This window comes from Eublepharis macularius, chromosome 12 (assembly GCF_028583425.1).
Source record: "Eublepharis macularius isolate TG4126 chromosome 12, MPM_Emac_v1.0, whole genome shotgun sequence".
In the NCBI taxonomy this organism is placed as follows: domain Eukaryota; kingdom Metazoa; phylum Chordata; class Lepidosauria; order Squamata; family Eublepharidae; genus Eublepharis; species Eublepharis macularius.
Genome location: NC_072801.1, coordinates 16,481,052 through 16,494,991, shown reverse-complemented (window position 1 = coordinate 16,494,991; position 13,940 = coordinate 16,481,052). Strand labels below are relative to the sequence as shown.

At 49.1% G+C, this 13,940-nt stretch overlaps 2 protein-coding genes across 2 annotated transcripts in view; one reads left to right on the top strand and one right to left on the bottom strand.

The window, feature by feature from the left end:
* Window positions 1–248: 248 nt before the first annotated feature.
* Window positions 249–13,940, bottom strand: part of NUBP2 (NUBP iron-sulfur cluster assembly factor 2, cytosolic) — a 16,754-nt gene continuing 3,062 nt past the window's right edge. The window contains exons 2-7 of the mRNA XM_054993145.1: window positions 8,168–8,286; window positions 5,607–5,805; window positions 4,487–4,641; window positions 3,149–3,259; window positions 1,752–1,821; window positions 249–957 (exon numbers count right to left, since the gene is read on the bottom strand). Of these exons, the coding sequence (XP_054849120.1) occupies window positions 812–957; window positions 1,752–1,821; window positions 3,149–3,259; window positions 4,487–4,641; window positions 5,607–5,805; window positions 8,168–8,286 (800 nt within the window). The 3' untranslated portion in view covers window positions 249–811. The remainder of the gene's footprint in view (window positions 958–1,751; window positions 1,822–3,148; window positions 3,260–4,486; window positions 4,642–5,606; window positions 5,806–8,167; window positions 8,287–13,940) is intronic.
* Window positions 11,316–13,940, top strand: part of SPSB3 (splA/ryanodine receptor domain and SOCS box containing 3) — a 20,219-nt gene continuing 17,594 nt past the window's right edge. The window contains exon 1 of the mRNA XM_054993144.1: window positions 11,316–11,336. The gene's annotated coding sequence lies outside the window, so the exon portion shown is untranslated. The remainder of the gene's footprint in view (window positions 11,337–13,940) is intronic.

Sequence of the window (13,940 nt, the reverse complement as noted above, 5' to 3'; positions counted from 1 at the left end):
GTGCACGCAGAAGGGCCCAGATTCAAACTCTGGCATTTCTGCTTTAGGAATCTCAGATGCCTGAGTCCCTGTGGACATGCTTCCACCCAGAGGGTCTCTTGGCAATGCTTCGTAATCAAGAAAGTGTTGAAAGTCTAATGGACTCTACCAATTTGGACTAAAAATTTGAGAAAAGGGCACAAACTGTTCAGAGCTGAAACTTTGACCGGGCAAGATAAAAACATAGGCACACAAGTCTGAATAACAACAGAAATGGTTTAATGCATTTTTTAGCTGCTCCAAAATTCCTGAGTCATGATTCACGGGAATATATTCAAGTGACAGCAATCAATCGAGGCGCTTGCAGGAATGCTTCCATCATAAGGAGCAAGTGCCCCGCTGAGGACATGTCGTACCAATGAAATAAGGCTTATGTGCAGGACAGTGCAGGGAGATGAAATGAGAGTACCAAACACCCCACTTCTGCTGCCACAACTCAACTTCACGAAAGTGTGAGAGTGTGTGGGGAGATCTCACGTCTGTCCCTGGTGTGGAAATGCGCAGCAGCACCACCGTGCAGACTTCCCGACTGCTGAAATGTGGGGCCGAACACACAGCAGCACGCTTGGCTCACGTGTGGCTGCTCCAAGCCACACTCTGCAGTCGCTTATCAGGGAAGCGAATGGAGCCCGCGGACGCGCTCAAAGGATTAGGCTCTGCCCAGAGTTGTCTTTCTTGGCACTTTGTAAAGATGCTCCCTGCCTTGCCAAGTGCTCTGAACAGCTGCCACTCTGCGTCTCACCAGGAGGCACCAGGAGCATCAATGCTGGTCTCAAGAGCTGCGAGGAGATGCCATGCTCAAGATGTGCTGGGTGATGCCGACTAGCGCGGGGAAAGCTGAACTCTTGGGAAATTCCTGGATGAAGTCTCGACCTCCTTCTAGGCTCTGGGTGAGCTGTGGGTCCAGGGGCACGCATCCTAGAGCGAGGAAGCAGAATCACAAAAGGTGAGAGCTGGTGCACAAGGGCCAAGGAAAGAGCTGAAACAAGGCCTCATTCCGCCAGAGACTACCACCCACCCGTCCTTGCAGCCTCAGTGCTAGCTCCCGTCCTCCCATCCATGTCCTCTCAGCATGCAAACTATGTAAAAATGGTCCTTCCTTATGGCTGTACAGTCCCTTCTCTCACAAAAGAATTCCCAGGCAGCCTGTGGCACTGCAGTGGTGATGGTGGTGGGGGGCCACGAGTTAAGCTTAGAAGTTGGCCCTGCTTCAAAAAATCTGAGAAATGCTGCCGTAAGCAAAGTACGATGCTGCCTTCTCCTAAGTCGGGTCGTTTAGCCCAGTGTCACCTGAATGGCATTGGTTATGCAGGTTTTTCCGGCAGGGGCTCTTCCCAGGCCAGCTGCCAGAGATCTTTTCAATGGGAGTAGATGGGGAGTGAGTCAGGGACCTGCTACATGCAAAGCAGACGCTCTGCAACCGAGCTGAAAAACCCAAGCACTAAAGCTGAAGCCGGCTGCAGCTCCCACCTTGCTCAGCTCTCCCAGACTTCCCTTCCTCCTCCAACAAAAACGTTAGAAGCCTCGTCCTCCTTTCCCTATGAACACTCCCTCCCCTTGCCATTTGTTTACCTGTCACATGTCAGTTTGCCACCTCCTTGGGGCAGGGACCTTTGTTTGAAAGCCCCAGGTGCCCTGTTAGTGGCAGTAACGCATTGTAATTAACCGTGAACACCCCTGCCCTCTCCTAGAGAGCCCTCTGAAGTACTTACCCAGGAAGGGGACCCCAGCATGCTGGGCCAGTTCTTGCCCACCTCCTTTCGAAAAGACATTTGAGCATTCCTAAAACAGGAGAGAAGAAGCTTCGCTACAGGGACTGGAACTGACAGAGACGTCTGATCCTGAGATTTAAGAGATGCTGGTCCTATCAGCGATCAGCACTGCTTCTGCTAACAGCCAATCGTTCTGCCTTGGGATGGAGCCGCCTGTCCTAACTGAAGATGTTTACTACTGATCTGCCATGGGAGAATGTCCTGTCTGTACAGCCCATCAGCTGCACTCCTCTGAAAAGCATGTGGCCCTGGTATGCTTCCCGGGCAGACGGAAGCCAAAGCTGGCTCGGTCTCATGCCTTGAATGTGGAGTCTAGAGTTATCGCCAGAATCTTAGGATGTGAGTCCTGTGACACCTCAGAAGACTTTCAAGGTATAAGCATTCGAGAATCAAAGCTCCCTTCTTCAGATATCTGAAATCCTGCTGTTCTACTGCAGACCAGCACGGCTACCTACCTGGCAGAATCTTGTTTCGGCTCCATTAATTGCCTTGCTGTTTTATATAACTGCAGGCATGACAGCAACCAAAGATTAGAACCATTTCAAGTCTTTGTTTTGTGCTCACTACCACAGTCTTGATTTTGGGAGATTGATAGCAATGGCCTTGTGTGTGGGCGGTGGGATCTCTTTCTTGGGTTAGATGTCACCCATCCTTTAACACCCTGGCCCGAAGAGGGGAGTTCCAAGGTGCCCCACTCCCTGCAATCGACAGATCACTCTGCTGCCCCCTCCTCCTGTACATGCGAGGCAGATATTAGAGATTCTGCTTGTGCTACAGAAGATGGCAACCAACTTCAGCAGATCGGCAGTGCCAGCATCTGTCCTCTCTCCCTGCTGGATCAAAAGCAGGGGTCATTTCGTAGAAAAAGAGCTGGAGGAACTCATTGGCATAACTCATTAGCATAACTCATTAACATATGCCACACCCCTTGACATCACCAGAAGTGTGTCATTAGCATAACTGATTTGCATATGCCACACCCCTTGGCATCACCTATCCTGGCTGTTTTGGACCCAATCCTGGCCATTCAGGGCCGAAATTGGGCCCAAAATGTCAAAAAGGGGCTGAAAATGGCCGGAAAGGGGCCTAAAATGGTCAGGATTGGGTCACTGCTGAGTGGGAGAGTGATCCACCATCCATCAGAGGCCCGATCTGGGCCTTTTCAAGTCAGGTGGGCGAGGCCACCTGACATGTGACCTCTTTGGGGAACTGCCGGAACTGCGTTCCTGCGTGTTCCCCCTCAAAATGAGCCATGATCAAAAGTCATCCCAATGCCCCCCTTCCCTTTTCTGAGAAATAATGAAATTTGCACGCCGAGCCAAGACAGCCATTCTCACTGAACAGTGTGGGCAAACGAAGCCGCTCATGTTCTCCACGATGCCGATGACTCTGAGCCCCGTCTTTTTGCAGAATGTCAGCTCTCGCCTCACGTCCCCCACAGACACCGCCTGCAGAAAGACAGCTCAATGTTACGGCAGTGTGGCTAGAGTCACGGAGCACCCTGAGCAGAAACGGCACTCTACCGGCATCCCAAGCGAGTGCGCCCCAAAGGAAGGAAGATGGTTAACTTGGGCCTCCTTCTCACTGATGCTCATGAGGTTTGTTGGACTGTGGTGTGAACCTCTTCCGAGTGGGCAGAAACAATGGAAGCTTCCTGCATACAAATTCTGCACATAAAAATTGAATATAGCAAAGCTAAGATTAAACCCATCTCCACATCACACTTATGCTTGCCAACCTCCAGGGTGTGTGTGAAGTCCTCCCACATCTGTGCCTAATTTTTAGAACACAGAGATCAACTCCCTGGAAAAAACGGCAGCTTCAGAGAGTGGGTTCTAGCATCTATCACATCTCTGTTGAGCTCCCTGCCTTCTCCGAACTCCAATCTCCCCGGGCTATCTCGAAATCTCCAAGAATTTCCCTATCCAGATTTGGCATCCTTTAATCGTGCTAGTCTTCTGAGCGCAGGGAATTTTTCCATTCTGTAAGGGGAATACTTTGAATCATTCAAGGCCCCCATCTGCAGTTGAAGTTCTACTGCTTGCTTTTACCAGTTAGGCACGCGACCTGCAGAAAAGTTTTAAAATCAAGTCAACCATGTTTCGTCCTGTTTGTGAGCAGCCAGAGATGCCTGTCTCACTGCTGGTGGCGATGGACTATCATACCAGATAAGACTTTGGTTTGGTCCAGGGAAGGGCAACTCTTCTGTTTTGATGCCAACAGAAGTGTAACACTTTCCTTGCTTTCTGGTATCCTCGCTGCTCGCTTCTTGCCAACCAACACCTTTAACGGTCATGCCCCCTTAGCAGCACCACTTCAGATACTATCTCTGCCGGACTTCTCAGCGCCAGTACTGCCTTGGAGTTTAACAAGGTAGATACTGTGACTAACAAGAGCACCCCCTAGTGTCCCCAATTGTGTTGTGTTTGGAAAATATCACTTAGGGCACACAGAGGAATTGTCGCCTCCCTTGTTAGATCAACAAACTTTATTGAGGGGGGGTGGGGAACCTTACCACATGATTTCTATTATTTGGTCAAGAAAGAAACTTTTCCTGAGAAAGCAAGACAACTGCTTCTCTTCATTTAAGCGATGCCATTCTAGATCTAGCCAAAAATGCCAAAGTATCTTATGATGGAAGCGCTGGCCCAGAACCCAAAGCTAATGACTCATACCTGTGGCGTTGTGACGAGAACTGCCCCAAGCGGCTGATACGGTCGAAGGGATTCTACTGTTGCGATGTGCTCATCGGAGGTCCCGGGAGGCGTATCCACAATCAAGAAGTCGAGCTCTCCCCAAGCCACATCCGAAACGAACCGCTTGATCAAAGCTGCTCAAGAACAACATGGAACGGGAAGTGTATTGATTTGAGGGAAGGATGGGGTTGCCTAACAACTGTTGGTGAAGTTATTGCTTGTAAGCAGGCACCTGTTTTTCATGCAGAAGATCCAGGGTTCAGCCCCCGATATCTTCCATCCAAGGATGCTGGGTTGAAAAAATCTTTCTCTGCCTAAGACGCTGTTGCTAGATAGGCCCATAGTCCAAGTCATCATAACACAGTTTCATATAATAACATAACAACATTTGATTTATATACTGTCCTTCAGGACAACTTAACTCAGGGAGATTTACAAAGTGTGTTGTTATTATCCTCACGACAATCACCCTATGAGGAGGGTGGGGCTGAGATTGCTCAGAGAGAGATGTGACTGACCCAACGTTACCCCGCTGGCTTCAAGCAGAGGAGTGGGGAATCAAACCTGACTCTCCAGATTAGAGTCCTGCCGCTTTTAACCAGTACCCCAAGCTGGTAACAAAACAAAAAGGCAAAATCCTCTTTGAGTCCTATTTCATACCAAGCTTGCACTAAGCTGAAGGGAAGAAATAGAGAGCTCTGACCAGAACTGCAGGTAAGGGAGATGTACATGTCAGTTCTCTATTCAGATCAACCTAAATCTGATAATTGGGGATGCTGGTATCCTTTCTAGAGCTGGCTGCAACATTCTTTTTCTAGAATCATGGGAACTTTTCCTTTTACATCTGAATACGTCATGCTTCTAGCCCTTATCGTTTCTGGCACAAATAAAAAAGTGAAAGATGGGTATGGGTATAACAGCTCGGAGTTCCAGTGATTCTAACTTGCAGGTACTCTCTTGAATCTCCAATTCCCCCCGTCCCACACACACACCCTTTTCCTGTACCCTATATTCCCTATTGCTCCGAAACAAGCAATTTTGTGATTTCACTGTCCTGGAGTTTCATTGGGGGGACAGAGAGAACTGAGGAACTCCATACCATTTTTCTTGGGCCCTCTCCATACCACAGCGTCATCCGGCTTCTCCAGAAGGAAGCCAATGGACATGAGGGAGATGGTTTTGTCTTGGTCGACAAAGACTGGCACCCAGCCGCTGTCACACTGGTGAACGTCTCTTTCCTGCACGTTGAGCATGCGAGGGATGCTGGGGCCGCAGAGATCCACGTCCAGGATCCCAACCTACATTTGAAGAGAAAGAGGCAGAGCTTTTTTTCAGCTGGAAAGCAGTGGAACGGAGTTCCGGCACCGCTTGAAAATGGTCACATGACCAGTGGCCCCACCCCGAGCTCCAGACAGATGGGAGTTTAGATTGCCCTCTGCGCCACTGGAGCACCACGGAGGGCAATCTAAACTCCCCCCTGTCTGGAGATCGGGGGGGGGCACCGGTCATGTGACCATTTTTGCTGAGGGCGATTTAAACTTTAAAAAACTACCCCCCTTGTCCCAGCTGACCCAAAGTGACATTATTGTGCAGTCCGGGGAGTGTGCACGCACTTTGCACACGCACATGTGGTACCAGGGACTCCAACTCCTGCCAGGAGTCACCCATTGAGCTCCACCACCTCTTTTCTCAGAAAAAAAAGCCCTGGAAAGAGGTATCCTTTTTTAACAAAAAACCCCACTTTTTTTTAAAAAGGCCAGAACAAACAGGAACCCCACAGAGATTTCTGTACTAACTGTGATGGAAGGTTCAGCAAAATTATGGCAGAGGTACGTTGAACGAAGCTGCACTCTATACTTGCCAGAGAAGGGACGGTACTGCTGCAAATTACTGGCTGCCCCCAGGTCAGTGCACTCTCTCTGTCATGGGTCTAGTTCACTAATGACAGAGGCAATGTTTCATAGTGGTTAGAGCAGTGGTTCCCGAAGTGGGCAATACCGCCCCCTGGGGGGCGCTGGAATGATCCAGGTGGGTGGTAGGAGCCTTGAGTGCAATTGGGGAGCGTTGAATAAAAATAAGGGGGCGGTGGAAGCATAAAGAAAGAAGAGTCCAGAACCTCTCTAAAGCAGCTTTTTTGGCCTTCTCCTGGTCTTCCCTGGGGTCAGGGAGGGAGGGGGCAAATTTGTCCCTGCATCTTTTTGTCCACTTCTTGAAGGTAGATTTCCAGGGGCGCAGAGTAATTTTTTTTCTGAAAAGGGGACGGCAGGCCAAATAAGTTTGGGAACCTCTGGGTTAGAGTATCACACTAGGGACAGAAAGACCTAGCTAGAATCTCTACCAGACACAACGTCCACCGGGCAACCTTTGGCTAGTTGTTTTCTGACAGCCGTACCTACTTTGTAGGGTTGTTGTGAAGATAAAAAGGAGAGGCAAGGATGTGGCCCTGAGCTCCTTGGGGGAAAGGGGTCTCTAAAATGTGCGATCAGTGTTATAGTTGCCATTATTATTATCCATAAAAAAGCGATCAGAGATATTTGTGGTCTCCACTGCTCCTTTTAATGGCGTTCATCATTCAAGCTGTTTTTAACCTTTCTGGAGCACAGCCCACTAAGCTGATGCTAAAGTCCAGTGGGCCAGTGCTCCAGACAAAGAGTTATGCAGTGAGTGAGCCAGATGCAAAGTGCCCACAGGGCCAGATTTATCTGCCTGTCTCTGCTGTACCCACTGATATCACAGGAGTCAAGACATTCCTGAAGAGTGCCGACTCACCTGGGACGAGGGCAGTGATCAACCAGTGATAGGGAACAGCGTGAAGAGGCTTCATAAGGACAGTGCAAGGCAGGTTATGATTAGCCAGGTGTCCTCATATCCAGGCTGACTCATGGCTGTGATGCTGGGCCTCTTCTCCTCCTCCTCCTCTGGCTCTGCTGATCAACCAGTCTAATTGAAGAGCATTGCTATGGGCAGACTTTACAATCCTTCTGCCAACAGGTGGAGTAGGAAGAGGACAGGAGGGGATGCATTTGCTCAGGACAGAGAGCAAGTGAGCCAGGTAAGAGCGGGACCACAAGTGACGCCTGACACAGGTTGGACACTAGTCAGCTTCCCTCAAGTTTTGATGGGAAATGTAGGCGTCCTGGTCTTGCAGCTTGACTCTCTGACTGCTGTCCAATGGACTTTTCAACTGTCACTTGTCCAACATTCCGCCAAGCTGCCTACATTTCCCATCAAAACTTGAGGGAAGCTGGCAAGTGTCCAACCTGTGTCAGGCGTCACTTGTGGTCCCGCTCTAAGAGTCAGATAAAATGCCTCTCCGTGTTACGCCTGTTCTAATGTGGAAGGCCTATCGGGGAACGCCTTGTCCCTACTGAGAAAAAAAGCTTTAGTTTGGATCCAGCCAGCTTTCCCACTCAATTTCAGCGAATATTTCTCTCTTTACTACAGGCCCCCTCCCCCTCCCTGCCTTTTATCCACGCAGGTCCCTCAATCCCCAGTGCAGCGGTCAAAAGGCATTCCTTCCTGCCTTTTTCACCAGCAGAAAAGCTGGTTGGGCCCTACCATTTTTTTAAAAAATGAATTTGTTAATGTCTTTGAAGGCTGAAAGGGCAGAACACAGGATAAAAAGCTCAGAAATAACTGTGGCACCCCGAGGATACATACCTTTTTCCCAGTGTGCCGCAAAGCCAGTGCTAGCTCAGTGGAGATGGTGCTCTTCCCCACTCCCCCTTTCCCCGAGAGCACCAGGATGATGTGCTGTACTCCAGCCAGGTTGCCCCTCTCTGGAAAGAAGAAGAGGGGCAAAATGAGATCACCCAGAGGCCACAATGGGCACCTGCCTGTGGTGAACTGGATTTGAAGCGAACCTGGATTAGTTTCTAAAACCAAAAGAGGGGGTTGAACTTGATTCCAAATAACAATTTCCTCACCAGGAAAAGGCATTCTGTACATGCTTCAGGTGTCCACAGAAGTGGCCAGCCTATGTCTGAACCTGTCCAGATTGAAGTATGGGCTAGAAACATATTACAAGACATGCCTGTTTGGGATAAGAAGCACATACAAGGAGACCACGAATTCTGAAAAGCAGACTTGGGGGTGGGGAACAAACCTGCACTCCCACATAAAGTGGTGGTGGAGAGTGCCCCCAAGTCATAGCTGACTTATGGTGCCCCCCCTCCCCCAGTGGGGTTTTCATGGCAAGAGACTAACAAAGGTGGTTTGACATTGCCTGCTTCTGCAACCCTGAGTCTTTGCTGGAGGTCTCCCATCCAATTACTAACCAAGGCCGACCCTACTTAGCTTCTGAGATCTAATGAGATCAGGCTCACCTGGGCTATCCAAGTCAGGGTCCCACATAAAGTACAGAGCACTTTACAATCCTTATTCTGTTACTCCCTGTGGGACTTTTATTGTTCCTATTTTATTCCGTTGTACAGGTGGACAATGAAGGCACAGAGACGACTACTCCATGAATTAATATGTGAATCTGAAATGTCCAACATGGCAGGCACCCACTTGCTACCTGACTTCAAATTACAAAGCTGCTTAAACTCAAGTATTGGTTGCTTTCCGGAACCTCTTGAAAATGGTCACATGGCTGGTGGCCCCGCCCCCTGATCTCCAGACAGAGGGGAGTTGAGATCCGCGGCGCTCAGGGACCATTTTCACCTAGGGCAACCCACTGAGTTCCGCCCCCTCTTTTCCCAGAAAAAAAGCCCTGACAAAAACGGATTGTTTTAATTGCGCCAGTGTCCCTGATCTGCCCCGGCATTCATCCTGGTGCTTGGTCAAAATTAGCCACTTTCTTGCAGTAATCCAGTGGGGCACATTCAAAGCACACAGAAATCCATCACATGAAATAAACTGGAGTATTCTATAATATTAAAGGTAAAGGTAGTCCCCTGTGTAAGCACCGAGCCATTACTGACCCATGGGGGGATGTCGCCTCACGACATTTTCTTGGCAGACTTTTTACAGGGTGGTTTGCCATTGCCTTCCCCAGTCATCTACACTTTACCCCCAGGAAACTGGGTACTCATTTTACCAACCTCGGAAGGATGGAAGGCTGAGTCAACCTTGAGCCGGCTACTTGAACCCATCTTCTGCCAGGATTGAACTCAGGTTGTGAGCACAGCTTGACCTGCAGAGGCCGTCTTTCCTCCCTCTTCCTACTGGTAGGCAGTAAATTGAGAACACAATAAAGGAAGTATTCCTTCACTCAAAGAGTAATTAACCCGTGGAACTTGTTTACTCGAGATGATGTTCATGTAGTTGGCTTTAATAGGGAAGGAGGCAGATTCTGAGAGGGAGAGGTCTATCAGTGACCATTAGCTGTGATCGCTAAATGGAACCTCCATGTTCAGAGGCAGTAACCTTTCAAATAACACGCTGAGGGGAGACATCAGGGGAAGTCCTCGGCCTCCTGCCTCTGCTTATAGGCGTTCCTGGGGTCATCTGGGCTGCCACTATACAAAAAAGGATGCCGGACCGGTAGGACCACAATTCGTCGCCAATTTCAACGGCCCATTTAATTTATTTTGCTTTGTCTGCTTTCCTCGTTGGCTCAGTGTGACCCTTCCCCTGGCTAAAACACCGAGCCAGACTGACAGCCTGAAGTTAGTTTCTTGCTCTGGTGCAGACAGCGCGGCAAGTGAGCTTTGCCAGTCCAGCTTTCTGATGGGCTACACAAACCGTGGCTTATTTCACAACTTTGTCAGCCTCAGCAGCCGTAACCCTTGAGCTCGCAAACTCATTTCTGAGGGGATCCAGCAGCTGCGACCCTCTGGGTGCATGCAGGTCTACCAGTGCCAGCCTAAGAACATTTTCTTGGAAGTAAGCCTCACTGAATAAAACGGGACTTAGTTCAGAGTAGACCAGCAACCCACAGCCTTGCGGGGCACCTCTAATGGAGTGGGCTCTACCCTTGCCCATCCGCCACGATAAATCTTTTTCTTGTTTAAAAGTGCCAGTTCTCTGTTTTGCTGCTTAGAAAAGCCAATTACAGATCGATTTTCCAAAGCTAGGCAGGGAAGAACTCATCAAATGCTGTCTTGATTCCTGGAGTGTGCTAAAAACAAAATGAAAGCAAAAACGCTTCCTCGATCCCAGCACATTTACTTGGCAGATATCCCACCGGATTTCAATGAAACTTACTTCCAGCAAGTGTGCTTCGGCATCCAGGATGAAAGTTTAACTGTAACCGTGCAAGGGTCAATTAATTATTTGTCTTTGCTGAAATGTTCCCAAAATATCTGAAGGCACTGTGGTTTTCCAATTGCAAGTGGACTCCAGCACTCTCATCCCAATTTCCCAGGTCTTTGGAAATGCTTGAAATTAATTAACATTTGGGCTTGTCCTGTCGCTGCAGCATTCCTGCTAGATCTAGAGGATGTCAGCTGCTGAGGCAATTGAGTTATTAGGATTCCACGGCGCGTCAGTCACCAGCACGTGGAACAAAGCAGCTTCCAGCACGGCTTGGGCTCTTTAGTTGGGAAAAAAAAAGTAAACACGACTATAACGTGTTCAGCGGCTCAGGAAGAAAGGTGAATAAGGATGAACCACCTGAGTCATCTAGGAATTTCCTGTAACTTCACACGGCTGGGATGAGACAAGAGCTCAACCAGAAAATACTCCTGGGCACTGGAAGGAGAAGAATACTGTCTCCTCTGTAGAGAATTCTGAGCATTTCAAGGATACAGCAAGATGGATGTTGGGGAACAGAACTCTTGGGGTTCTGTTCAGGCACAAAATGAGTCAAGTGGGAACCAACAAGGATTGAAGGAAACTGAGTCTCCCATCACCTTGGCAGAAATTATCAGGCAGTCCACGAAAGGTAACACTTCTTCTCTTGTGTACAGGAAAAAATATCATCTAAATCAAAGTCCACTGGAGAGCCCCCAAATATGGTGAGATTGGCACCATGATCTTATACAATCATTTGTTCTTAATTATTTGTGGAAAAAAATAATGTTAGCTGAGAGCTGGTGTTGTGTAGTAGTGTTGGAATACAGATGGAAAGACCTGGGTTCAAATCCCTATTTGGCTGTGAAAACTTACTGGGTTACTTTGAGTAATTCGCTTTTCTCAGTACATAAGGTTGTTGTGAGGAACCCCGTATACGCCCTAGAGTGCCTTGGAGGAAAGATGGAATAAAAATGCACAAAAGAAGTTGGAGTGGAAAAGATAGACTGTGTAAACTACAAAACCAGGGTTTTAGGTATTCTGTTGTTGATAATTATGGCCCGTTGTTCATGATACTGGCTACAGAGATTGTTAGAGCTCACATTTTAATACTTTGGTTCTCTTAAGTTTGCATAATAATAGTACTGTGCACAATTACTGAGTTCAGCAACACTATAAGAAAGGTTTGTATTTTTGTTACTATGCTGTGGCTCAGCGTGCAGCTTACCAAAGGCAACCTAGAGAATTTATAGCCAAGGAAATTTGTGAATGAAGGACATCCTTGTCCATCACAGCTCACCGTCTTATCCATTGTGTTATTTACTGTTGAACAGCAGCTGAAGACTGTTACTTCTATCCTGCTTACTAAAATTATCCCAGTGCGAAAGATTAGTTTCTTGTTTAGCTAGGGTCCGATCTGTACCTCCTACAGGTCCTGTTTAGACGACACTTTGTCTCTCAATCATAGATGCAGGAGAATGAGGTGGCAGACACAGTAGGATGAACCATGCCACTTCAGACTGTGTATGGTGAGTTCCAGATGTGAATGTTATGTTGTTGTTTTTTAATCTATGCAAAGAGAGAAGTAGCTCAGCAGGAAAAAAGCTTCTCTTGTGCTTCTGGTGTTCTAATTTCAGAGAGTTCTGAAGGGTGCATTTCAACATGTGCTCTTCAACTGGCAGAGGACGGGAATGCTGACCATTCTGCTGTCTGACATCTCGGCCTACGCACGTTCCTCTATGGGCGAACCAGGTGTCAGACTGGAGCGGAAGGGCCAACCTCAGGTTCATGCATGCCTTCATTAAACAGTGCCGAGAGGTCCAGTGGTGAAAAACCACACTGAATGGCTCCAGGGGAAAAAGCAGTATTTGAATACAGCTCCCAACTACCCAATTTCAAATATACCAGTAACTCCTTTCCAGTTACAAGTTTCAGCGTACTTAATTGCCACTATCATAATCTAGTTTAAATAAGAACCACACTCTAAATTTTAAAAAGGTACACATCAGGTCGGCAGCCAAAAGAAAATACACTGCTTTATATCTAGGGGCACCGGGACTCTTCTTGGAGGTCCAATGGATTCCCTTTCCCCACACACCTGGGCCAGGCCAGCCAGTAAGAGAAAGGCGACGCTTGGCCCACCCAAGCTTTATGCAGCATCACATTTGGCCGCTGGGCTAGCTTGGCCTAGGTGTGAGGGGGAAGCCTGCAGGTGGCCTGCCAGAGCCTTGTGCAGCCCACTGTCTTTCCCTCTGTCCTGGATGGGCAGAGTTGGGACACAGCCCTTTCCCCCTCCTAGTCCACCACTGTTTATATCCATAACCAGGGCTCATTTGGAGGGGGAACGCACCAGAACGCCGTTCCGGTAGTTCCCCTAATAGTCACGTGGGCCCGCCCACTTGACTTTGAAAAATTTGGGGCCATTTAGGCCTTGATTGGGGCTGAAACAGCCTGGATCGGGTCAGTGCTGGGTGGGGGAACCCTCCCCTGCCCAGCACCGACCTAGTCCCAGACGTTTAGGCCCCAATCCAGGCCAAAATGGCAGGTTTTGGCCATTTTGGACCTGTTTTGGGGCCCAAACCATCTGGATCAGGTCAGTACTGGGAGGGAGAAGCCTCTCCCGCCTGGCACTGACCAATCCTGGCCGTTTAGGCCCTCATCTGGGCGAAAAGAGGCCCAAAATGGCCATTTCTGGCCATTTTCGGCACAGATTGGGGCTGAAACCATCCGGATCAGGTCGGTGCTGGGAGAGGGACACCTTCTCTGCCTGGCATCGACCTGATCCCAGCCGTTTAGGCCCCGATCCGGGCCCAAATGGCCCGTTTTGGACGTTTTTGGCCCATTTTGGCCAGGATTGGGGCCCAAACCGTCTGGATTGGGTCGGTGCCAGGAGGGGGAAGCCTTCTCCACCTGGCACCAACTTGGTCCCACCCATTTAGGCCTCGATCCGGGCTGAAACTGGCCCAAAATGGCCATTTTCGGCCCATTTTGGCCTGGATCAGGTGAAACTGTCCCGATAGGGTCGGTGCTGAGCCCATGTTGGGCCGTTTTGGCCCCCTTTTCCAGTGGGATTGGGGCCGGAATGGCCAGGATCAGGTTGGTGCCAGGCAGGGGAACCCTCCCCTGTGTGGCACTGACTTGGTCCGGGCTGTTTCAGCCCTGTTTCAGCCCTGATCCAGGCCCAAATGGGCCCCAAATGGCCATTTTTGGCCATTTGGGGCCTGTTTCGGCCGGGATCAGGGCCAAAACCGCCAGG